Below are 27992 nucleotides of genomic sequence, written 5' to 3'. Positions count from 1 at the left end.
GCGCCACTGAAAAAAAATGTAACGGATTGTTATCATTAAAATGAAGACATTGTATCAGGCAATATTGCCACTGCTCTCCTGCGATGTAAGTTAGAGTACGGGGATCACCGGTCTGTTGGCAACGTGATAATGTTCGGACGCCTACTACGTCAGTACCCAAAGACTATTACGCGCCACAGGTATGTCTAAAAAGTTTCCACATTCAAAGAGGACGTCAGAAATTTGATATTTGATTTACAAAGTAATGTATGATGTTGTAAACATAATGGTTTTTCTGGTTTAATATACATGATACATATCAACAATACAAATATAAAAAATAAGTGATGCTGTTGTCAGACGGTTGGAGGACTCTTCAGACTACTACCATGAGAGGAGTCAAGACTCTCTCCTATCAGAGGACTCCGCAGTCCACTCCCACCAGAGGAATAGAGGCTACCACCAGACATGTCCACTCCCGCCAGAGGAATAGAGGCTGCCACCAGACATGTCCGCTCCCGCCAGAGGAATAGAGGCTACCACCAGACATGTCCACTCCCGCCAGAGAAATAGAGGCTGCCATCAGACATGTCCGCTCCCGCCAGAGGAATAGAGGCTGCCACCAGACATGTCCGCTCCCGCCAGAGGAATAGAGGCTGCCACCAGACATGTCCGCTCCCGCCAGAGGAATAGAGACTGCCACCAGACATGTCCGCTCCCTGTGTTATTCTGGTGCCACTCATTTAATTTGACAAGGGGAAAACGTTTTGTCCATGAAACCGATTTAAAATCTATCAAATATTCAATTTTCGAGATATTATCACCGCAGGAATACTTTATAGTGACATTAATGTGTAAATCTGTTGTGGGTCCCCTTTAGCTGTGACGGTTACAATTTTTGATCGACAGTTTGCTCCTCTGACATCCGTTATGTTGGGTACAAAATCATTACGGCAATTACATGGCAATGTGGCGTAATGAAAATCACTTATCTAGATTAAATATGACAATCGTCAATCAGCTATAACGCTCTAAGTATTTAATCCGACAAAGGACCTGCACTGCGGTAAGATGACACTCTCCAACCGACCAATTTCTTGTCTCTTTAGAGCACTTTTCATCTTTAAGTCGCACAAAAACATAGAATCCTTACTTTGAAAACCGGCAATAAACAAAATTTAAATATGGCGATAATCGTGGTATGGTACTTTTTGTTGTGCATTGTGACTTTGGATTGATTCTTCGTTAACTTCATTCACTTATTAACAGCAATTAATCATCATGGACTTCATCATTAGGTAGACCTCAGAGTTAAACTGGGTCCCGCAATCAAATTTCAATTTAATGTGGAAAGATGAGAAACAGGAATTTCATTACTCTTCCGGTCTTCATCGAATATTTTCATATCTCCTCTTGACAATACATTACGATTTGATAAAGGGGTATATTTTCATATTTTGTAAATAATATTGGATTTGTATATTTGAATAATGATAAAAATTTTCCAAATCATGTTGCGGTATTACATGTTAACCCCTTTAAATTTTACAAAAGGCTTTAAGGCACAGTTGCACTCAAGATATAGCAGACTTTCTCGCTGACTATTAAGAAATGCTAGTATGTTCTCCGTTTAGATTCTGTTCTGTTCAATAGCCAGAGTTGGATGAGCACATCGTCATTATCTTTCAAGAAAATTGGAGACCTGATGCATTTTAACCCAATCGATATGTTTCCACAAGATTTTTTTAATTGACAGTGCTAGTTGACTGTCGGCCTTCAATAGAAGAGAAAATGGGTTTCCGAATTAATTACAAGAACAGCTCCAAATGTCCTTGTGGAACATTTTTCCATATTCCTCTGAAATAATAGATTGGTTCACGCACAAAGAACGTTATCTACACTGCTGTTACGTTGCAAATTCAAATTGGAAGTCAACCTGACGTCTTATCATTTCTTTTTAGGCATACAATAACTTTCAATTTGTTCTAGTCTGATTGGCAAAATGTTACTATTTGTTTTGAAGAAAATTAAAGAAGATTGAAAAGAAATGAAAGAGCGGTGGGTAACCACAACATTCCACAATGCTTCTGCTTCCGATTGTTTCCAAATGGACTTGACGAACACAATTCCACGAAACAGTATGTTTGGAGTATCATTACCCATCTATCGCAGCAGAAAAGGGGACAAATTAGACGACTTCGATGGAATTAGAAGTATTTTGTCACGCAGGTATTGTCTCCCCTCTTTTTCTGTTTTCCTCTCTCTCTCTTATTCTCTCTCTCTCCAATTAAAATCCGCCCCACCAGGAAGTTAGTATGTTTAGTATATTACATATATTTATCATTTGCTTGTATGTCTTTTCGTTTTTCCTGTGGTGGGGACCCGGGTTAGAATAGGTCCTCAGTACCCCTTGCTTGTCGTAAGAGGCGACTAAATGGGGCGGTCGTTCGGATGAGACTGCAAAAACCGAGGTCCCGTGTCACAGAAGGTGTGGCACGATAAAGATCCCTCCCCGCTCAATGACCATAAGCGCCGAGCATAGGCCTAAATTTTGCAGCCCTTCACCGGCAGTGGTGGCGTCTCCATTTGAGTGAATATTCAATCAATCCTGTGCGTGTGTTTGTGTATTTGTTAGCAGGATTGAACAAAAAGTACGTGGATTTTCATGATTTTGTTATCATTAATTTAAGACTAATGACTGGCAACCAATGATGCACTAGTACATAAAGTCATATTACTATTAGTATTTGTTTTATATATACAAAAAGAAAAATTCTCTTTAATTGAATCTAAAGAGGTTTTTCTATCACAAATAAGAAGAATGTTTGATATACATAGTTTAATGTCTTGCCGTAAAGATGCAGAGGACTCTGGATTTCTTTGTGGCGTTTTCTTGTCTCTAAGTGATTTGTGTTTTAGTCGGGTGTGTCTGGAAGTCTGCGTGTGAAAGTTACATAATGCCAGATAATTACTTTGGCGGGTTATATGTACATTTGTGTATTAAATCAATAGCACATTGTGTATTAGGTAACACAAAGACCAGAGGTCAATTTAGATCCGACAGTAGCCCCCTTCTATGACTAAATTCTGAACATTCCCATTGGTTGTGTAAACAGTCACAGGGAATTTCCCTAGATAGAGAGAGACCCCAGTTGTTATCGCACCAGTGTTGTCGAAGTCATGAAATACAGCAAAATAGAATTTGCTTACATGTAATTGCTACATTTAAGATAAAATATATAGATACGATATTCTCCCATGAAATACTCAAAGAACGTCTTGTGCGTGTTCAAAACATCTACAAGATTAGCATTGAGGAAGACTACTACCGAAGGTAGTCTTTTGCGTGTTCGAAGATTAGTATTGGGTCAGATACTATTCTTGTATATGTGTTCGAAATCTGTTACCACGAAAATCTACTTCACGAGATTAACATTGGGTCAGATTACTATTCTTATAGTGTTTGAGATCTGTTCCACAAGGTTAACGATCTAAAGGTCAGAGTGTTTGAGATCTGTTCCACAGGGTTAGCGTTCTAAAGGTCAGAGTGTTTGAGATCTGTTCCACAAGGTTAGCGTTAGGTCAGATTGCTATTCTTGTAGTGTTTGAGATCTGTTCCACAAGGTTAGCATTAGGTCAGATTGCTATTCTTGTAGTGTTTGAGATCTGTTCCACAAGGTTAGCGTTCTAAAGGTCAGAGTGTTTGAGATCTGTTCCACAATGTTAGCGTTCTAAAGGTCAGAGTGTTTGAGATCTGTTTCACAATGTTAGCGTTCTAAAGGTCAGAGTGTTTGAGATCTGTTCCACAAGGTTAGCGTTAGGTCAGATTGCTATTCTTGTAGTGTTTGAGATCTGTTCCACAAGGTTAGCATTAGGTCAGATTGCTATTCTTGTAGTGTTTGAGATCTGTTCCACAAGGTTAGCGTTCTAAAGGTCAGAGTGTTTGAGATCTGTTCCACAAGGTTAGCGTTCTAAAGGTCAGAGTGTTTGAGATCTGTTCCACAAGGTTAACGTTCTAAAGGTCAGAGTGTTTGAGATCTGTTCCACAATGTTAGCGTTCTAAAGGTCAGAGTGTTTGAGATCTGTTCCACAAGGTTAGCATTAGGTCAGATTGCTATTCTTGTAGTGTTTGAGATAGATCTGTTCCACAAGGTTAGCGTTAGGTCAGATTGCTATTCTTGTAGTGTTTGAGATCTGTTCCACAAGGTTAGCGTTCTAAAGGTCAGAGTGTTTGAGATCTGTTCCACAAGGTTAGCATTAGGTCAGATTGCTATTCTTGTAGTGTTTGAGATAGATCTGTTCCACAAGGTTAGCATTAGGTCAGATTGCTATTCTTGTAGTATTTGAGATCTGTTCCACAAGGTTAGCGTTCTAAAGGTCAGAGTGTTTGAGATCTGTTCCACAAGGTTAGCATTAGGTCAGATTGCTATTCTTGTAGTGTTTGAGATCTGTTCCACAAGGTTATCATTAGGTCAGATTGCTATTCTTAAAGTGTTTGAGATCTGTTCCACAAGGTTAGCATTAGGTCAGATTGCTATTCTTGTAGTGTTTGAGATCTGTTCCACAAGGTTAGCATTGTGTCAGATTGCTATTCTTGTAGTGTTTGAGATAGATCTGTTCCACAAGGTTAGCATTAGGTCAGATTGCTATTCTTATAGTGTTTGAGATCTGTTCCACAAGGTTAGCGTTCTAAAGGTCAGAGTGTTTGAAATCTGTTCCATAAAGTTAGCATTAGGTCAGATTGCTATTCTTGTAGTATTTGAGATCTGTTCCACAAGGTTAGCATTAGGTCAGATTGCTATTCTTGTAGTGTTTGAGATAGATCTGTTCCACAAGGTTAGCATTAGGTCAGATTGCTATTCCTATAGTGTTTGAGATATGTTCCACAAGGTTAGCGTTAGGTCAATTTGCTATTCGTATAGTGTTTGAGATATGTTCCACAAGGTTACTGTTGGTCAGATTGATATTCTTGTACGCCTACGAAATCTGTGTCTCAATATTCGAGCATCGAGTCAGATTACTATATACATATCCAAAAACAAATGTCATATTTTCATTCACCACCAAAACTAAATATCTCTTCAACTTATGACTATATCTTCTGGAATTAAAGGATGCCACCTATTTGAGAAGATATATCTCATTTCGCTTAAGATATATCCCATTTCGCTCAAGAGTTATCTAATTTCGCTTAAGATATATCTCATTTCGCTTAAGAGATACATGTGTATCTCGTTTCGCTTTAGAGATATTTCTTTTGAATAAGAATTGTCTACATTCATATTAGTGGTATATCTCTTTGCATAATATTAATGATTTTTCATGAAAAAATATTTTTAAACTAATAAAGATATATTTTATTCCTTTGAAATACGCTTTAATGACGAACGTAAAATAGTGATATAGATATTTATAAAGTAAGATATATTTCTTTCAGTAAAAATTATACCATTATCAGAAGGACGTCTGATTTTTGCAGAAACAATTCTGTTAAAACTTTTAAAAATACCCCTTTTATTAACTTAAAAAGATTTCTCTATAGGTAAAAAAAAAAGAGAAGAACTTTCTACATCAACAATAGTAGCTAAAAATCAAATGATATCTCTGTAATATAAGAGGTACGTCTATTCCTAAAGAGATAGTTTTTCTAAAGAGACATATCTTTAAACTCTTTAAATCAAAGATAATTTGTTTTGGTAATAAATAGCAGAATGGTTAGCCACAATTAGTGCCTAAAGTTTTCGTTTACGTACACTTGTGTAGTGTGCATATGCAGTGCACGTACTTGTTAGAAATCAGTCGATCATTACTGACCACGAAGTAAGTCATTTTTACTGTCAATTCAAAATTAAGATGGTTCTTTTAAATTAGAAAAATATCTCTTTAAGAAATGTATCTTACCTTTTACGTACGTAGAAAAAGATATTTGTTATAAATAACTAAAGATATCGCTTTTCGAAAGAAAGATACCTCTTTTAAACAAGATATCTCGATCTCTCTCTTTCTCTCTGGAAAGGATATAGCCATTTAAAGTAAAGTGGCGCATCTTCATTTTTTTAAAAATATTTTGGGGGGTGGGGGTGGGGGTTTGGAGTAAAAGAGACATTTACTGAAAAGGAAAAAAATATAAAAATAAATAAGAGATAAATCTTTTTCTTACATGTGATATTTCAAGAACATCGTGGGGGCTTCTGCGATGAAACTATAACCTTACTGCCCGTATAATATTTTTAATATTTTTGTTGTCCCGAAAGATTTGAATTGGCTGTCATATCGGAATGAGCTACTCTGACATTTTACTCGAGATTTAATGTTATCAGATTGTCATATGTTTGTCATTTCGTATAAATAAAGTTAATTTAAATTCTTTTTTCTTAATGTCTTTTCCAAATAAAAAGTCTGCGTCTGAAAAATAAATTTGTGGTTTGTTGTTTGTCTGGGTTTTTTTTTAAATATAAAAAGTCGAATGTCAGTGTCACCAGGTCACATATGTAAAGATACGAGTTTTAACAAGAAAAAACTCCCCATGATTATCTTTAAGCCATAAAGTCAACGTCACTAACAGTAAATGTTCTTGGAATTCAGCCATGGCAAGCCATTGTTTTATCAGTAGTAGTAGTAATGTTAGTAGTAGTAGTAGTAGTAGTAGTAGTGATGGTAGTAATAATACTAGTATTGTGATCATGATAAGTATCTCTATAATTAGGCCTATCGTTATGATAAAATGTATTTATCCCCAAACAAAATAAAATGTATTTCTCTTTTCTGGATTTTATTATCTTATTTTAGAGTTATATTTTAGTGATATAATTTGGCACACTGATTCTGACTACGGATTACTCCGTTTACCTGAAGATATGGGCCAACTGTGACTGAGGGCTCGCGGTGGTTGTAACTGGTCGACAGGGAATGCTCATCCTCCTTGACACCTGGTATATCCAGGGGTCCGTGTTTACTCAACTCTCTATTCTGTATTCCTTATAGGAGTTATGAATTAATCTTCACTTTATCGTTATCTTCACCTTTTCATCCCTCAGAGACATTTTTCTATATAGGTAGAAAGGTAAATTGTTTGATCGTTTTTGTATAAGTAAACCTTAAAGATATTTTCTTATTTTCCAGGAATTACTTGCATGAATTTACTATAAAAAGCAAAGACAATTTTATTTCATTGTTTAAACACAAACCGCAGGGGCAACGAAAGATAAATCTACACATGCAGGAGTTACATTTCTTTAATCGACTTCTTCAGTCTTTGGAGTCACGTAACCCACATAGTATAACCGATACCCGGATGTAAACAAAATGGAGGACTTGCAAAGACAATAACAAAACTTTTGTCAAAAGCATGTAAAACCTCCTGCATTCGTTTATTATTATGGCATATAACTCGAATTTCAAACCATTTCACGATCCTAAAAATGAAAAATCATTCCATAACAAAGTTGGAACTAACTACTCCGCGTTATCAACAGAAGGGACGAATGCTGTGCAACTGCAGAGAGAACCTGGTCCAGTATCAAAGTATTTATTTTCAAAACAAGAGCTAATTTTTTTATGCACAATCAATGCAATATTTTGGATGACCGAGAACATAAAATAATGACTTTATACACCTTGAACATGTTGAATAAGGGTTTCATTTAATAATTGCTACAAAGAATCATTGCCATATTTGAATAAAGGTTGATTGTGGGCAGTATGCCATGTCAAGCAGAACCACATTGGAATTTCAGTTCTAAATATTTGTGTATTCCAATTGTTATTCATAAGCCCAAGGAATGAGAAAGGGAGAGAGAGCAAAAAAAAAAAAAAAAGTACACTATGCTGTTAAACTGTATGAATCCCATTTCATTACCAACATATCTTGATCCATATAGGCTAAGTCTCTAAATCTTCACCATTACATCAGTGCATTCTATAGCTTTGTAAACCAGGGTCCAGTTGCACAAAAGTTAGTTTAACTGACAATTAACTTCAAGTTAATGCCATGTATTAAATGTTAAAGTTAATGACAAGTTAATGCCATATAAATGTTAAAGTTAATGACAAGTTAACTGTCAGTTAAAGTCAACTAATCTTCGTGCAACTGGGTCCTGCATTGATAGATGCTAATTTATTGTATGCATATGGTTAACTGACTATTTGCATTTTTCTTGCATCATATTAATTGTATGTTTTCTATGGTCACAAAAAATATGTTCATCAACATATTTTCTGTACTGTTTAATGTTAAAATATTCATTTAAAAAACACTATAATTGTTCATTGGCCATTGGGCCTATGTCACAGAATTATGTAAATTAGGAAAATATTTCTATAAATTTTCAAGTATAAGAACAGAAATGCATTCATAATGCTGAGGTTATCCTCATTTTTTTTTACCATATTATATTTCATATTCATTATGTTACAAACTATATTTACTATCTCACAGACATCAACTATCTATACATTGAATGATTGTATCCATTTACCTAACCTGCAATGAGTGCATTGTATTCACTTTATGTATAACTTTGGTTTATATATTTATGTTTATTATTTTATGTAAAAATGTTAAACCTATGAACTGTGTGGTTCTTGGTAATATACAATACAATACTGAATGAAAGGGAAATTTACCAGATGCTGATTTATTGTATGCATGGTTAACTGACTATTTGCATTTTTCTTGCATCATGCTAATTGTAAGTTCTCTATGGTCGCTAAAAATATGTCCAACATATTTTCTGTAAGTGAAAATATTCATAAAAAACATTATATTTGTTCATTGGCCATTGGGCCTATGTAACTGGATTGTTTACTAACCAAAGAGAAATTTACCAACCCTTATCAAAGTTTTATGTTTCTATTTCCATGTATCTTCATTTTTATTTGTGTGTGTGTGTTGTATGTTTTCTCGATCTTTTTATGATTTATTTTTATCTGCATCATTGCACCCATTTCAATGCTGGGATCATTCTAACAGGATGTAAATATATACTGAGAAGCACTGGCTCGACTTGGCATGTAATATTTGCTGGCATAGTGGCTAATGTAAAGACCATTGAAGAATGTATGCATTGATAGAATAGAGGAAAGAGTTCTGGTAAACACTTGAAGTCATTTTAAAATTAATTGAATTTTATACTTTTCATTAATTTCAGTAAATGCCAGGAAAACTGGGGACCATATGTACACAAACAAGGCAACCTCTTTTATGTTGATGTTAAAGAAGAGAACAGAAATAAAAGTAATTACCAGGAAAGAGGGCATGTTTCAGACTGGTCCCCGAACTGTCATGGGGATCGTTCACAGCCACTGATATCTGAGGATTTGTATTCTCATAGAGATCGTTATCATCTGGGAAGTAACAATCAGCCTGTATTTACCAAGAAAGCTGTTGTTGAAACAAACTCCAGTAAAAGTGAAATACAAGTTACAGGAAGTGGTTACAAACATTTTAAGCCTAAAATTTTGTTTAGTGATCAGAACTTGTTAAAGGAGAATGACTTTAATTCAGAAAATCGTGTTGAAAGTGATTCTCATCAAAAGTTAAGTAATGGCCAGAACCACACTTCTTCATCTCCACAAAATGATGATAAAATCAAGCATGTTTATTTGGTACCAAACATAAGAAACTGCTCTTCAAGTGATAAATCTGGAATTATTTTGTGTGAAAAGCTTTTTGGAATTGTGTTGTGCCAATATAACCAAAGGACTCCTCAACCTATGCTTAATGGTACCACATTAGAGAAACTTGTAAGAGAAAGGAAAATCATTGTTCAAGATGTCTTACAGGCCAGTCCAGCCAAGCAATCTGCTCAGATTTTCAGAGGTAAGTACCAGTGGTTTTAATATTAAAGACAGTGTTAAAACATCAAATGCTTTTTTCAATTAAGTACAGAGGAAAAAACATAGAGTAACAAAATAAGGTGTTTCATTTTGTTGTTGGTTTGTTTTAGCCTTTTTTGTGTTAATTTATGATACATTTAATTGTTGTGCTTTGTTTTAATTCAGGAGATATGTTGGTATGTTTAAATGACATCGAAATAACGTGGATGAATCTGGATGAAATTTTTAGATCCATCACAAACAGACCAGTAAGTGTCAAGATTGTTTTAAATCCACTTGGAATATAGTGTTCAGTAATTGCTATTTACCAATTTTATTCACTTACTATTGGATATTCTCTCATGTGTACAAGTTATTTGTGGGTGACTATTTGATTCAGATTGATTGCCTTAAAATTTCATTGGTAATTTCAGGTGAAGCTTACTTTCCAAGTTCCTGTGGTTATTGGACCAGATAAAAACCCACCCCCCTCTCGAGTCCCTCCTCCTCTACCTCCCAAAACATACCCCCACAAAGTCAGTACATGTACGGTAGTCCCTACTTCACCACATCAACCTATAAGGAAACAACGTCCTCAGCTGGGGGAAAACATCCTCCAGTTAGTGTCTGGTGAAGACAAATCCAAACTTTTCTCATTTTTAAAGAATGTGCTGTGTGCTGTCTTGTACTTGACGTTAGACCCCCTGGAATCCAGTGAGTCATCAGAACACAGTAAACAAGACATTGTCTATCAGTTTCCCTGTGATCTTGAGAACAAGCTTGTTGATGCTAGGGGATTATTTCTGACTCTCTGTGGAACTGTTCCTGATGTTACCGGCAATAATGTTAAAAGGTATGATACATGTACTTAATATAGTACTAGTGTTTGAAACTCGCTGTAAAATTAGCTAGACATGCAGGGCTGCCTGCTTGTAAAAGTTTCCAGCCCTGCCAAAGACCTACTAGCCCTGGAAAAGTAACGGTCATTTTTGAAATTACAATGTACTTTTATTGAGTACTGTCTATCTTTGAATGAAAGCAATGAGGTGACTAGGACTCAGTTTCCATAACTTTGATTCCAATCATATAAAGTTTGAAGATTGATTAAGTCTGTCTTTTGGCTTGTTACAGCTTTGTTACCGGTACGATAAGTAGATATGATACATCTAAATTTTATTTAACAGAAATGAACATTTGGTCGAGCATCTCTGCAAAGAGATTTGTTTGCTTGCTGCAAACTGTATGTGTCTTGGGCAGTCGGGTGCACAGTTATTTCAAACACTGTATAGTACTGTATAGCAATACTAAATTAGACATTCATATACATGTATCTTGTTTGTTATGTGCAATGACTTTATCTGCTAATGCATTATATAAATCATTGTTTTAGTTGTACTGTTAACCACAAGGGGCAGATTATCCAAGTAGTGTTCATTAGAGAGGGACAAGATTTGTTCCTGATAGGGTTTCCACACTCCAGGTAAGTTTTTGTGGAAGAAGTTTTCATTACATCATGACATTTTAAGGAGTATATTGATTATCTGTTCATACACGTACATATATAAATCTTTCAGAGTTCCTTTGGCGTTTTGTGAAGTCATCATGAAGGAATTGCATAGATTGCTGAAGGTGTTGTTTGGTTCTGTGGTCAGGTAAATTGTCTGCCTAAATACTTATCATATATACTCATGGAAAAAAAATAATGGTGCATATCTTCAAATAAGGACTTTATCATAGGTGCAATGAGGATCTATTGGTTTTGTGCTTTTTATTGTTTGATAACACTTTTGTGTTAAAACATATATGATTATACGCCCATGACAAAAGGGCCCTTATGGCAATGTTTACCCATTTTCACTTTTTAGCAGATTTAGATAGATAATAGATAGAGGATTAAAAATATGTAATTTTTTGGCCCTCCTTCACTTCTAAGACGTAATTTTTTGCGTTTGAAGCTCTGATATATTCTATATCATCAGCGCAACGTCATGACGTTATTGGCGTCATTCCGGAGAACAACAATTTAATTGATCTGAATGAGACAAGGTGCTGGATCTATCTTTTATGTTTAATTTTATTTCTTTAAATGCTTGTGTGTGTATTATTTGAGAGAGAAAAAGACACTCAAATTTTAGGCGCTTAAAAATTTTTTTCAATACAAATAAATCAAATCACTTAAATTTGATATTCATGGCTTAAATTAAAGGAACATTAGATTTTCACATTTTTAGTCGAACATAAGACAGTCAATTTGATGAAAACATGAAAATTGCATTTTAATTCATAAAAATTCCGAATTAAAATACACTGTACAAGTTTACTAGCACACGCACGCACGCACCACACACATACACTTGATTAATCAAAATTTCAAATAAATATGCAACATGACTGCGGATTGATAGAGTATGTTTCAAGTGACTATTCTTCCAACAGTGTAGGGCACAAACTATCTTGGTGTGCAGGTCGTACATAAGGCCATACATTTCTGTACAAATACTGCTGCCTTTCCCTCGTCAAGGAAGAAGAATTTCTGGCAGAGCTGCGGCATCAAATGAAGGTCATCCATTCTTTTTCAAGAAAACCATTTTCTCGTCATAGTCGACATGCTCCTTGACGTAAACATTTCATGGTTTTTCTGATGTAAAACAGAAATGGTGGTATTTCCTTATGCCTTTAACCGCTCGGTTATAAGTGGAGAGAAAGGTTTTCCAGTCTCTCCAATTCCATGCATCTCCATAAAGCACTGCTTCATTGGAAACTAAAGATTTATTCACTAGCGTCTGGAACTGTCCTATTATTACTCTTTGATTCAAAATTTGTCTAACTTGAATCAATTTGGTAGATGAGCAAGCCAATTAAGATTGTCTTGCCATATTGACATCACATGCAGGTGTCCAAAACATGGAAAGTCTTATGTGTTAATTTCCAAATGAATGTTAGCACCTGCAGAATGATCTTATGGTGTTCCAATGCACTCCATACTCATCTGCAACCCTGGTCTGGGACATTCCAGTTTCCAACATGCTAATGGCATGAAGGGAAACATATGCATTAAGAAGAGAGGTCACAATTAGTTGAAAATTGATCCAAGATATTGTTTTTCTGCACTCTGAAATGCTAAAAGAAATTTTTATTTAAGTTTATAACAATAAATTCAGAACCAAAAGTTGGTTGAGAATATGGCAAAAACACAAAATGGTCACTAAAGTGTCAAAATTTTCTGTCAAATTCATCAAGTGTCATTCAGTTTTGTAAACTTTTATGCAATAGCTACTGTTACAGAATTTCAGTGTTTCATTTGTATGGGTCCCCATTTGTAATATCCAAAGTTTCATTTTTTCAAAAGTACATGATAATAAAATCCATTTCATGTATACATGTAAATTTCTATAAGTGATACATATATGTACAATTACCACTTTTATTTTGTTTTTCTGTTGTGGCACAAATATATCATTATTTCAGTGCTTTCCGTTCCCCGAAGTTTCGAGTGCAGCTGGATCAGCTTTTTTCCCTAACACTCCACACAGTCCTTCAGAATCCAGACATCATTCAACATGGACCAAACTCCAGTGTTGCAACTCAAATATTCTATGAATCAATATCTGGAGCTCAGAGTCTCAGCCTTACTCAGGAAAATTTGGTATTCATTACTGACATTTTTTTCCCTGTAAACTGCTGTATTTCTGAACACTTGTAACATACTGTACATTTACTAGATTTAACGGATTTATTATGTATATTGAATTCATTTATTCTATCTTGTTTTTAAGTTACTCTGTGATGAAATATTGAGTGAATTTGAAGCAGCTGATTTTGATGAGTTTCTGGTAAGAAACCATTTTAATACTTGTATTACATGTATCAGATATTGAGAGTTCTGATTTGAAATAAAGTGTGTTTTTCTCACATTCTTTTAAATGTAGTGGTAAAAATGATTTATACAAAATTGAAAGAATAAACTATAAAATCTGAGCTGCAAGCATAAATGTATACTGTACACCTCTATGTATGTTGAATAGGAGGATGAAGAACTGTGTGAAAGAAGAGCATTTACTGTATTAGGAACCTGTTTGTATTACAAAGTATGAAGCATTTAGTCATATTATTGCAATATTGATGCTTTCTTTGAAATAAACTGCTGTATATTTGGTTTTACTATCCAAAGAGACACATTTGGTATTGTAAGAAGTGTTTTTTATGTTCTTTCATAGGAATATCTCCTTTGTAATCATCTTCCTGCGTCAGATTTTCATGATGTCCATCTGTTTGTTAAATATCACAGCCTACTTCAGCTTATGGCTAAAAAAAGTGTAGAGGATTTGGTAATTTGGAGGGAAATGTTCCCCACACGGCGATGTCATAGTCGAGAGGCCCCGCCCCCAGGATATTCAGAACCTACTGGACACTGGTTCTTACTTCTAGTTGGAATGGTAAGATGGCAGATTGCATAGAGGCGCTATCATGTGATCTTTGTTTATAGACTGAAAAGTGATATGTGATTGTAGCATATACATACATGTATATGTATTTTTTATTATTATTTTCAGAAACATTTTTTATTGGGTACTTTGCTGGAGATGGGAGGTTGTACAAAAACACGGAATATCCCACTCTCTCCAGATCCATTCTATGTCAGTCAAGCTAAAGCCACACTACTGCAGTTTGAGACTGATGATGTTGCAATGGCCCAGACCTGTGAAAAACGGTACTACAATCATTTAATTAATTCTGATTTGCAGCTATGCCATAGTGAATAGTGTTTTTTCGATGTTGGATATCAAACCATGTCAGTATGATACACTACAAAATAATAATATCTGACAATTTTGAAAAATTATTAATTGGTTTTAACAAAGTACTGGTTTTGTTGAATGCAAGGGAGAAAAGTTATTTTCTAATATATTATTTATGAAAGGATTGATGTTTATGGTGGATGTGTGCAAGTGCATAGGGAAAGAATCATTAGAAACATCACTGAGGAAGATTTCATTTACAATGTGTAGTCGTATTGAAATGTTTTTATATTAAACATGAAATTTAACTCTCATTCACATTTCCATCACTCAAAGTGGCTCTCAGTCCCTACCCCCATTCCCTGTCTGTCTTTTATCGCAGAAGGTGTTGTGCCAACTGCCTGCAGGACATTCATGATTTACCGTCATCATAACTGTTTAATACATTCTAAATTCCGATTGCGATGACATGTTAAATGTATCTCATAAATATTTTAAAATGGGGTGTTTATTGTCCAACTAGGAGAATAAATAAATAATAAATAAGCTTGATAACTTTGAAATCAGAACGAGTTGAATTGTATAATTTGCATAAAGTGTATAACTTATATAGCTTTATAAAAAAAGAACATCACATATTTTCATTCCTTTGATAACATCCAATGGATATGGCATATATAACTTTAAGGTGTGGGTAAATATGTAACTCAATGTGGTTTCAAAGCAATTTATGAATACAATTTTTAGGTTGACAGCAGAGTCCAGTGGACCTACATTGATTAGTGCTGATTCCATGTTGCTGGGTGTTAAACCAAAGAAAGAAGATGGTGCGTTTACTAGTTCAGCCAAAGTCCAAGACTCCCCTAAAAGCCGTAAGCTACCATTTTGACAATATTTGATACCCACCAGTTATAGCAAACTTTACACATAAACAGTTTGAAATATTGCTTACTATACCTATAGTAAATCTATTTCACGTTGAAAACAACTGTCTTCACTTATTTGAACTGCTTTGCTGCTAAATTTTGTACTCCTGTAGTATGTTTTTAAACTAATGATCTATTTAAAATGACATGATTCAGATTCTTGAAACCATCATTTACATTTCATTGTTCTATTAATGAACTTTACAAGAAATTTTATGGACTAAATTTGGGTCAACAGCACATTACATTTATCACATTTGTTGTATACCCAGCCAGTATTTTACGAAAGTTGTATAGATTTGGCTATATTTTTGGTATCTTTTGCACTGTTTGCCAGAACTTTGCCTGTAATTGTGTGTCTATACTTGTATCTTGTTCTTCTACTGTTTGCCAGTAATTGTGTGTCTGCATTTGTATCTTGCTTTTCCAGTAATGGTGAATCAGAACTTGTATCTTGCACTGTTTCCAGAACTTTGTCAATAATTTCATGTCTACACGTGTGACTTGCTTTGTCAGTAATTTCATGTCTACACGTGTGACTTGCTTTGTCAGTAATTTCATGTCTACACGTGTGACTTGCTTTGTCAGTAATTTCATGTCTACACGTGTGACTTGCTTTGTCAGTAATTTCATGTCTACACGTGTGACTTGCTTTGTCAGTAATTTCATGTCTACACGTGTGACTTGCTTTGTCAGTAATTTTGTGTCTACACGTGTGACTTGCTTTGCCAGAAATTGTGTGTCTACACTTGTATCTTGCTTTGACAGCTGCCACACCCATTCTGTCACCTACTTACTCTATCCTATTTAAGTGGCCACTCTCTCCAAATAATGATATCAAAACTGGTGAGTGTTGAATTTCATAACATTATATGCAAATCCTTTCTATGATTGATACTTTAGAGAACTGAAGGGCTGATAGCTTTCTACATTAATTTTAAAAAATGCACACTGCTGCAGAATGCAATGTTTAGCTTTATTTTTATGTGAAGCGTACATAGAATTTAATGACATATTTAACACATTTTTGCAAATGAATTGAACCAGGAACTTTTTCTTCCTTTGAGATGGTGTTTTAATTATTTTAGGGTTGACTGAGGATTTCTCAGACCATAACAAGGGTGGATCCATAACTGATATCTCCACCCCTGTAATGAAACGCCATGGGAGTCGCCTGTCATATGGCTCAAATGATTCAGCAGGAAGTGGAAGCAGTTCTGGGCCACATAATAAGGTATGTATATCTATTAATAATATGTACTGTAGAATCATTTAAATTCGTGGGGGCAATTTTCGTGGATTGCTGAATTTTTATGGGTTCATGAGGACGTAATTTTGTGGATTTATATATTTGTAAGATTCTTGTATACTAGTTGTCTTTATTCGTTGAGGATGTAAATTCGTGGGTAAGGGGTATCCACGAATTCCACAAAAATTGAGCCACCACGAATTCTAATTATTCCACATTAGTTGTCTCTGTAACATCTACACGAAATGATTTTATTTCTATTGGTTTGTTGAATATGTGATATTTAATGTATTCAAATTGTCAATGTGGTGTTTTGTTGGATTTAGAAAAAAAAAGTTTCAAAATCAAGAAACTTTAAAATTGAAAATATATGCGCATTATCATCTTAACACAATGACATGGCCTTTGCGAATACTTTTTATACGCCTGTCTTTAGACGGGACGTATTATGGTACAGCGATGTCTGTACGTCCGTCTGTTTCTAATTTCATTTCTCTGTCACATATCAAGCTGAAACTTGCTATGTTGCTTCCTTGTGGATCATGTTGCAATTTTGATCCATTTTAACCTCTATTGCAGGAGTTGTGCCCTTTATTTGAAAATTATTATTATATAGAGGGTACATAATTTGTCCGGAAATTTCAAGTGAAGACCATCTTGTTTTACAGAGTGTTTGTATGGATATTGCAGATGTGCATGTGGCAAGGATTTTGATTTTCTTCAATTTTTTAGAAAATATAGGTTGTTGAACTCAGTCCATTTTGAGGAAATGTTATATTAAATAAAGGACATGGTTTGTCCTTATAATTCCTCTCACAGTTTAGAAGCTATGGTATTTGTAAATAGCTTGAAGATGTGCATAGTGAAAGGATTTTGATTCTCAACAATTTTTAATTTTCTTTGACGTTTTGAATATTGAGAGGTTGTTGAACTTGGTCAAATTTGCAGAAATATTTTGCACACAGAACTCTTTGTTTGTCTATCTGCCTCCTGTCACAGATACTACCTTAAGCAAATTTCTACAAATTATGGCTTTCAAAAAGGAAAAGCACCCTATGTAAGTATTTTCACGGGCATATTATGTATCATTTGCAGTACTCTTGTTAAAACCTGTCACAAGGGAAGTTTCAAATTCACAGAGCCTTGACATTGTGAAGAGGGTACATGATGTACTTTTCTGTTATAGGGAAAAATGGGCAGCAAGTCTGGGTCAGTTTTAGAGGTCAATAACAGTGCAATCAGTCCTGAACCACAGAAAATAATCAGGTGAGAAATCAATGTTTCATCAAGATATCTGTTTTATTAGAGTAATGATCGACTTTTGAAACAAATTGAATTTAATGTTTTCTTTCACACAGAATTACCAGGGGGTCTCAGAACTCACTGTTCCACATTATTCAGTTTGATGGCGTAGAGGGAGTGTTCATTTCTCCCACCCCCCAGGCCATGGCTGCCTCTCAGGGACAGATACATTGCCAAGTCCTTACAAACTTCTACAAGAGTTGTCTACAAATACGCAAGTCATTTCACAGCAGTCTTACTCAGCTTGTAAGTTAAGATTTGTGACCGACCCCTTTTTTTGCATATATATATATGAATTAAGTTTGCTTTGTTTTAAGGGGAAAAAATTGATGACAGAGCTCAGTTTATACATACCTATACATGTAATGATATAATTGCACCATTAGGCCAGTCGGAGTCAGAAGAGTTTTAAGAGGGGAATGGCTGTGGTAGACCACCAGGAGCAAGGATTGCTGTTTAGATATGTACAGCCTCAAGAAAATAAAAAACCACCCATAACTCTGATGTACTGGGTAGTGGGGTAAGCTAGTCCACTATGTTCCTATTAAACAAGATTTTCATTGTATAACAAGCAGAGATTCATTATATCTTATATCTCTGAATAAATGCAGTGTTACTTGTTCTGATTTGAAGGATTTGCTTTTAGGTCAATCAGGTTTATTTATTACTATCTGTGCCCATCCATCATGGTGTGACATCTGTCATTTACATTTCCAGCTTCTTCACAGAAACTACTTCAACATAGGGGTAGGGGAATAAAAACAGTAAATTTTTAAGGTCCCCATGGGACCCAAGGAGTGGGGGCAAAACAAATGATCCAATCGTTTAAAAAATCCTGTTCTTTACTCCTAAATATGCAGCAGATAGACTGGTGCGTGGCATGAGTTACATGAAGGCATTTACCAAAACTGCAGGATGCATGAAGCCAGAGCAGGGTTAAAAAGTCATACAGAGGAATTAATGCATTTTATCTTTAAAAATGTTTTGTTAACTCCAGAATGTGTAGCAAACAAACTCAATGTTTTGGTTTTATGAGCATGTAATTTATATAGTGGTCTCCACTATTAGAATTATGAAATTCATTGCCTCAGGATATGTGGTTTAGGTGTGAAGGTGGACCTAAATAAGCTATCTAGAAAATATGAGACAAACTGAGTGTATAGTCATTATTAGCATGAAGGTCTCTGTCAAAATTGTATAACTGAAAGCCCAAGGGTCAGGGTGGGACTAAATAAATCATATAAAGAGAATGTCTTTCATTCTAAAAATATTCCTCCATCCAAAACATGTAGCAGACAAATGATTAAAATGAACATGGAGGCCTGTACCAGAATTTTGAAATTTACTACTCTAGGGTCAGAATTTCAGGCACCAGGGCAGGGCTAATTACCAGGTAGGTCCTGCGGAGAAAATGCATCATATCTCTCAAGATCTTTGTTACTTCAGAGGACATTGCAGAAAAACAGAGTGCATAATTCTAATGAGCAATGAGGAGGCTTGCAAAACCTTGTGAAATTCATAGTCCCAGGATCAGTGGTTTAAACATGGGAAGACATTACAAAATCATATTTGTCATAAGGTTGCAAATGTTCTGAGAATATGTTATAACTGTGAACCAATGTCATTTGGCAAAGGTCACTAGTAAAAAGCCTAAAAAATATTTGTTTTAATAGTTCACAAATTTGTAATTGAGAGACATAGCTTATGTATGGTTTATATATTTGTGGTAGTGTGAGTGATATGGCATTCCTACTAGCTCTGGCTAGTGGGCTAACCCTTTAGCTCGATTGGTAGAGTGCTGGACTTGAATGCCAGAGACCCGGGTTCAAATCCCATCAGAGGCATAAAAATGTCTCCGTTACATTTGGTGCCCACGTTGGGACCTGGGTTATCTCTGGCGGGTGAGAGAGATTGTCTTCAGTACTTCGCCCCACAGGTGTTGGCACTCCGTAAGAGTCAGGGACGACTCTTAAAAAGGAGGGGGACAATGGTAGTGTGAGTGATATGGTATTCCTACTAGCTCTGGCTAGTGGGTTAACCCTTTAGCTCGATTGGTAAAGTGCTGGACTTGAGTGCCAGAGACCCAGGTTCAAATCCCATCAGAGGCATAAAAATGTCTCTGTTACATATTGTTTAAGACCAGAAAATATAAATTACAATGTACCGAAAGAAAAGGTCATTTGGTGAAGGCTATTAGTGAAAAAAATAATGAATATTTGTCATAGTTACACACATTAGAAGCAAATTACATTATACACAAAGGTTGCTCACAGCATTGTGTTCTGGCCCTGAAGCAGTGTTAGTGTCAATCTCACTGGTAGCAAGAGTTTAAAAACTATTTGATGAAGTATTTACAAGCTCATACTTGTTACATAGGTGTCTTATAATCAGACAATGAAGCAAGGTCATTTAGTATTGAAGTATCAAATTCACTGGTAAAATATTTGTCCTGGACCATTTACTGGAGAGTCATTAAAAGCTCATATTTGGCTTTGGTTATAAGAACTTATTATCTTTGCTGTTGATAAGAAAAAAAGAAAGATGAAGAAAAATAAAATAAAAACTTGACCACATCTGTGGTCACAGAGTCTGAAAAATGCCCTTGTACATGTACATCATTAGCACTTCTGGTAGTTTTTGTGTGTGTGATACTCAGCTGACCATATTAAGGTCCATGGGTTTCTTGTATGTGTTTCGAATGTTTGGAGTATATTCATTACCACAGACATCTGGCATAAGCTGTCTTTCAGAGTATCGTTAGTGGATGATTGTTGAAAAAAATATCAGATTAATTTTAAATTGTTTAAATTATTAAATGCTTTAATTTATTTACATTTCATTTGTATAGATAAAAATATTTTGGTAAGGCCAAATGAATTAATCAGTAGTTTCCCCCCCCCCCCCCCCCCCCCCCCCCCCCCCCCCCCCCCCCGCTTACCCCAATCTCCCAAAGGGTGTTGGTAATAGGTAAAACTTCAGTATTATGATCCAAAAGGTATCTAGGAACACAGCATCTCCATGCGATGAAAAAAGCCGTTAAAGAATTTAAATGGAAACCATATTGCTACTTTGATGTCCAGTGCGCATGACCTTTGACCTTTTGACCCCAAAATCGATAGAGAACATCTTCATCCCATGGGTAGTCCATATGTATGATGTGGTGACTGTAGATGGAAAGGATGACGCTTTAGAGCCCGGAAACCATATTGCTACTTCGATGTCCAGTGTGCTTGACCTTTGACCTTTTGACCCCAAAATCTATAGGGGACATCTTCATCCCATGGGTAGTCCATATATATGATATGGTGACGGTAGGTGGAAAGGATAATGCTTTAGAGCCCGGAAACCATTGCGTCTACAGACAGACGGACGTACAGACAGACAGACGGACAACCCGATTCCAGTATACCCCCCCCCTCCCCCCCCCCCCACAACTTGTTGCGGGGGGTATAATAATCCCATTGCTTATTCTATACAAGGTGTACATGAGAAAGGAAAGGTAACTCATGCTGCAGTCAATATAAAAAGGAAAGCTAACTCATGTTACAGCCAAGTAAAAACAGAAGAAAAAACAAACAAACCTGTCTGCCTCTTCAAAATTTGAAATTTGTTTACCTGAGAAACTATTTATCAATTTATAGGCCTAAGATATTAATCACTTTCACAAAAGAATTTCTGTTTCAGGCGACTGTTAAAACAAGACAGGGAACTATATGTGTGTTTTCATGAATCTATTCCTCAATCTACTGTGGAGCTAGCCTTCAGGGTTGGATTTGGTACATGATGGCATATCGCAAAGTTCTACATGTGCCATAAAGTTGCAGATCTGATAAGCAGGATACACCACTCAACAAAACCTTTTTTTCCATGAAGTGTCTGTACCGTTTGGAGATTTACTCTTGCCACAAGGAAGTAGTGACAGAGTTAGAATTGAGATAAGAACACAGTGTTCAAGTTATCAACAGCAATCATAACTACACAAATAATTCAGAGTATCTAGTTCTCATATACAGGTCTAGGAAATCTGCCAGCAGCTAGTTATGATACTATAGGCACACTTTCTTATTTTCTCTGTGATATACATGTTGTCTGTGGTAACCATGAATGATATTTGTTTTATTTAATATATTTCTTTTATAAGGTCATACAAATTTGTGGTGCTACATCTCACAAAAATCATTTCAGTTTTTATTGTCATTTTGAATCCAATATGTATTTTGTGTCCATTACAAAATTCATTTTATTTGTTGATATACATGTACTTTAAATTTTGTTTTTCAATTGTTATTCAATACACGTACTAGTACCTTTCCAGAGATTGTATGGGCAAATGTCGGAAGAGAGAATGTGACAATACTATTTTGATGACTTCCATGAACTGCAGATTATAAAGGTCTTTCAAGATCAGTCTGTAACCTGCAGGTTCATTAAGCTGTTTTATTTGAAGGGTAGCTACAATGTATCCTATCAGAATACTGTATTTCTTTCTGTCAGTTTGACTTTGGTGTAAAGACCCAATTTTAAGAAAGAAATGATGGCTAATGAAGTCAAAGTAATTACAGGTCAAATCATTAAAGTAGGTATTTAAATAATTTCAAATTTTGAATTGATTTAAAGAAAGGAATCAATCGATATATATATTTTTTAATGGATGATTGAATTTGTAATATATTTTATTTTGGCCATATTGCACAATGTGCAAACGGCTTATAAAATGGTGAATGGTGGGAGGGTGTCCCTGTTATAGGGTACCTACTTTGTGTAATCAACTCTCACACCTCTAGCTTGACGTTCCTCAATCTTTGTACAGTGGTTATGGATACATTGAAGATGTGCATGTGCCTTTTTGAAAGTGATGAGACATTTTGCAAAAAATTTACATGTAGGTGAACTGAGTCATTTTTTAAACATTTCTTGAATAGACAGTACCTATTTTGTGTAATCAACTCCTTTTAAATACCTCTAACTTGACATTCCTCAAACTTTGTACAGTGGTTATGGACACATTGAAGATGTGCATGTGCCTTTTTGAAAGTGATCAAACATTTTTCGAAAAATTTACACTAACTCCTCTTACAGCATTTATTTAACATCCTTCAGACCTTGTACAGCTGTTATGGAAGCATTAAAAATGTTCATGTGTCTTTTTGAAGTGATCGGACATTCTTTGAAAAATTGAAATGTACATGATGAAGTTGAACTTTGTCATTTTTAAGCATGGTACCTACTTTGTCTAACCATCTCCTCTCACAGCTTTTACTTAACATTTTTCAGACCTTGTACATTATAGATGTTTATAAAAACATTGAAGATATACATGTGACATTTTAAAAGTGCTTCTGGTTTTTTTTGGGAAAAATTCTACATTTAATGTGTCACTTTTCCAGTTTGTTTTGTACTGCTGTCTCTGATCAATAACATATTCTAAAGCAATCCAGCCATTTCTGTTCTTGAATCAATTTTCCTTGTATATTTTGGTGTATAACAATCAGCAGCTAGCACCAGGTAGACCCTGGTAAATAACACCTGTTTTCAATAGATCAGCCTACTTTTTCAGGAACTGTATGGTCATGAATTTCTGTTATCATGCCTTCTTTGTAAAATCTATAAAACTTATTATTATTGAATAGTGGTAATAAGATTTTTAAAATTCTGCAGTTATTTCTGCAGAAAGAAACATAGAATTATATATTGAGGTCTGTATGAATAATGTTAATATTGATAATGTATAGTGGTGTTTACTAGTTCTGTGGGTTCTACAATCAATTATACCAAAGTTACTTACATTCACTGTTCTTTGTGTTACCGGTTTTTTCTCATCATTTCATTGATTTTGTAGTGTTTGATACACAATTCATCTTGATTATTGGCAATAAGTCAATTAAAGCATGTCTTTAATGTCCACTTTAATTCAAACTGGGATCAAACTAATGATTCCATCAATAGAATATGCATTAATCAGTTAGATCATGTCCATAATATAAATTATTGCTTAATTTAAAACTTGTATATACATATACGTGTGTTACTAATGCCATGTTTGTGATAACCAGTTCTTCCAGGAATATTAGTATGATCTGTGACATTTTATATCTTACTTTCATTGCTATGTTTCCGGCCAGCCTACCAGTAGTACTGCTACATACAAACGTATACACCAATCGGTGTTACAACTCCTTATTATGTTGTTTGATGTTATATATTTATTTCATTGTTTTGATTTAAATATAAACTATAATTTGATAAATTCATTACATTCGTAATTGTTTATAGAAAGCTCTTAACTGTGATAGTAAAGGTGCTTTCCTTGATCCCTGCCCTGATAAACACACACACACACACACACTATATATATATATATATACAGTAAAACTCTGATATAGCGAATTTCTGGGGACCGTCTATAAAAATTCGCTATAAGCATAATTCGCTATACATTTATAGCGAATTCATAATTCAAATACAACGAATTCGTTATAAAACTGATTTGTTCTACATGTATACCAGTTATATAAGAAAGCAGCAATCGATATACTTGCGTTTGTATCGTCTTTAAAAGAAATGAAGCCTGTATATTTTCGAGAAGAAATATTTTCATACAAGAAATATACACATTGATTTATATATGATAATTTATCTTGATGGATTATTAAGTCATGCAAGAACATGTCGAGAGAGAAATGTCAACAAAATTTTGTGCAATACATACATGCACAGTTTATTGCAATTGTCATTTACTTGTTGCTTTACACAAATAAAGGAGTGTACGATAAAATAAATGCAATCAAACACCAAATTTAATTAAGGAGAATATTAAACAATACCGACAATATATTTCCTAAACGTTTGTGTAAGTATTGTTTTGCGTTAACAACCTTGTTTGAAAAAATACAAACAGAAATTTTGTAATAAGTGTGGATCCTTTATGTCAATGGAAAACGATTGTTAAAAATCACAAAGAGTTTAAAATGAAAAAAATAAATTCGTTATAAAAGGTTATTTTTATGTTCATTTTTAATTCAGGGGGAATAGGAATTTACTTCGTTATATCCGTAAATTCGCTATATCCGTGTTCGTTATTGACGCAAATTTTTATATAGAATATATAAAGAATTTGCCGGGGGAATCGTTTTCACTTCGCTATAGCCGTAATTTCGCTATATTCGTGTTCGCTATATTCGAGTTTTACTGTATATATATATATATATGTGTGTGTCCAAATATTGTTGGGTATGCTTGTTACATGACTGACAATTCCGGTATACATGGATTACCACTTCAAAAGTGCCCACATTGGTGTCCAAACAGCACACAGGAATACCAGTCGTGGTAGTAAAAGTTGGGGAAGGGTTTCTTTTTTATTGCATGAATTTGGCTAGTTGCAACCGTCACAAACATGGCAAAACTTTGAGATGATGCATCATTGATTAGATTCGTTTGATCCGTATCTATATATTCTTGGCAATTGCTGCGTTCTCTTTTCTTGAGGTTAAAGGCAAAGGTAGTACTCCAAACTGAAAAATCCTAAAGTGAAACGTAAACCGCAGTGTTGTTTTACATTAGAGAATTTTCTCTTGGGTAGACACTAGTTTTAGGTGAAGTTCCACAAACATAATTATGACAAGCCACAGAAGCCAAGCCCTTGTGATTAAAAGAGACTACGTCCATGCTCAATCCCCGCCTTTCTTTCTAAAATTCAACCCATCAGACTACTCGATCCTTCAAGTTAAGGACGAAGATGCAAAGGCGTGAAATTGCGAGGGCGACAGATCAAAATTACGAAGTTGTAAGGGCGAAAGCAACAGAGCAAAACTGATATAACGCCTTCAAGTTCTGGCCTTTGCTCATTTCTCTCGCGCTCTTCGCAAATGTTGCTGTACACATGCGTAAATCCAGAAAAATAAAAGTCCGATAAGGATTAAGCAAGTTTTATTTTTTTTACTACAACAGTATACATTTCAGTGTACTACATGTATATATACATGTACAAATAGCAAACTGTAACAATCCCGAATTATTTCCCTTTGCTTCTCTGTCCTAAACACAAAGGAGTTCTTTTTCTTTTGTTTTGTTATAGACACCCCACAAAAAATTGCAGAATTCTAGATTAGTAGTATGTCAACAGTTTAACTTTTGTTATTGACTGGGTTCGAGGACAATGACAGGTTTGTTTGACCGGAGATTAAAGCGAAATATCCGTTCTTGGGTCAAACAAAACTGCTGTTGTCATCGAACCCAATCAGTAACCGTACACACTATATTACTGTGTTAACTGGTATCAAAATATTACGTGAATGGAAAGCAGCCCAAGTACTAGTGTACCTTTGATGAACTTGGTCACGTGTACAGAGCATTTCACACAAACAAATCTTCTCATTAAGCATTGTCAGCATCCTTGGCCCATTTTACGCGTTACAAGCAAACTTCATGGTCGTTGTTAATTAAGTATAATACGGTAGTATTATATCGACTGATCAACTGTTTGACAAAAATAGTAGCATGTAATGTTTTAAACATTCGAAAATGATGTCGGTGAAATTTCAGTCTCTCATATCCCCGTGAAGTTGGTGAACGTAATGATCACGACTGAGGTGAAGCCATTCTGTTACAATTCCCTATGATTCTAAGTAAGTAATTTTCAGTAAAAGTGTTCAGATGCAGTCCATAATATGTCACATTAAAGAACTTGAGAATTGTTTATGGCCTATTTTTTGCCACATGAAGGATATCTCAGATCCGCTAAAATTAAAAAGAAAGTGTTTTACGATGAGCACGGTTCACTACTACCGGGTTTATTCTGATACTTGGACTGCAAGGCACATACACAATGCGGATGTTTAGTTTAAATTGCGCTATGAAGCTTTCTGGAGACGAGTCTGTACACTATAAACGCAAATAGCCGTAATTTATATGTCTAGCGCGTATCTGTAAACAGAGGGCATAAATCTTTAGAAGAGAAAAACCCAACAGTACGAGGAAGGATGGACATATCACTTTCATACATATTCAAATCAAAGTACTGAAAGACGGGGTCAAATAAAATGACATCGGATATTATTACATTATCTACCCCTGTCTGTATAGGACAGTGATGAGATATATCTACTCCTGTCTGTATAGGACAGTGATGAGATAAATCTACTCCTGTCTGTATAGGACAGTGTCTGTATAGGACAGTGATGAGATATATCTACTCCTGTCTGTATAGGACAGTGATGAGATATATCCACCCCTGTCTGTATAGGACAGTAATGAGATAAATCTACTCCTGTCTGTATAGGGCAGTAATGAGATAAATCTACTCCTGTCTGTATAGGGCAGTGGTGAGATATATCTACCCCTGTCTGTATAGGGCAGTAATGAGATAAATCTACTCCTGTCTGTATGGGACAGTAATGAGATATATCTACCCTTGTCTGTATAGGACAGTGATGAGATAAATCTACTCCTGTCTGAATAGGACCGTGATGAGATAAATCTGCTCCTGTCTGTATAAGATTGTAAATATTTGTTATTGCTACGGTAACTTGATCCAAAGAGTCGGATCACGTCGGGTTGACAGACAAGGATCATCAGATCACACGAGACGCGAAGCGTCAAATTTCGACCTACATACGAGGATATATGACGAGTTTGTCATAGCCTGACCACCTCAGAGATTGTTGACATGTGTACACGAGTTTGTCATAGCCTAACCACTTCAAAGAATACTGGCACGAGTACACGAGTTTGTCATAGCCTGACCACCTCGGAATGCTGGCACGTGTACACGAGTTTGTCATAGCCTGACTACCGCAGAGAATGCTGACATATGTACACTAGTTTGTCATAGCCTGACCACCTCAGAGAATGCTGACATGTCTACACGAGTTTATCATTGCCTGACCACCTCAGAGAATGCTGACACGTGTACACGAGTTTGTCATTGCCTGACCACCTCAGAGAATGCTGACATGTGTACACGGGTTTACCCTTTTGTTG

General features: G+C 35.3%; 1 protein-coding gene across 4 annotated transcripts; it reads left to right on the top strand.

The window, feature by feature from the left end:
* Positions 1-44: 44 nt before the first annotated feature.
* On the top strand, positions 45-24262 carry LOC125681970 (protein inturned-like). Of its 4 annotated transcripts, XM_048922281.2 has the most exons (19): positions 45-179; positions 2003-2208; positions 9129-9799; positions 9982-10064; positions 10230-10648; positions 11186-11275; positions 11370-11447; positions 13264-13441; positions 13572-13628; positions 13821-13883; positions 14013-14231; positions 14349-14506; positions 15282-15406; positions 16229-16306; positions 16549-16694; positions 17896-17975; positions 18068-18257; positions 18398-18531; positions 21696-24262. In XM_048922281.2, exons 2-19 carry the CDS (start codon positions 2027-2029, stop codon positions 21793-21795), a joined length of 3051 nt encoding a protein of 1016 aa, XP_048778238.2. In that variant the 5' UTR covers positions 45-179; positions 2003-2026; the 3' UTR covers positions 21796-24262. The 4 variants fall into 4 exon arrangements, with proteins under 4 accessions (XP_048778238.2, XP_056010504.1, XP_056010503.1 ...); XM_056154529.1 differs by lacking the exon at positions 16229-16306; XM_056154528.1 differs by lacking the exons at positions 45-179; positions 2003-2208 and adding an exon at positions 7073-7503.
* Positions 24263-27992: the final 3730 nt, after the last annotated feature.

The sequence above is a fragment of the Ostrea edulis genome, chromosome 2, assembly GCF_947568905.1.
Source record: "Ostrea edulis chromosome 2, xbOstEdul1.1, whole genome shotgun sequence".
Taxonomy (NCBI): Eukaryota; Metazoa; Mollusca; class Bivalvia; order Ostreida; family Ostreidae; genus Ostrea; species Ostrea edulis.
This window is presented reverse-complemented; position numbering and strand designations above follow the sequence as displayed.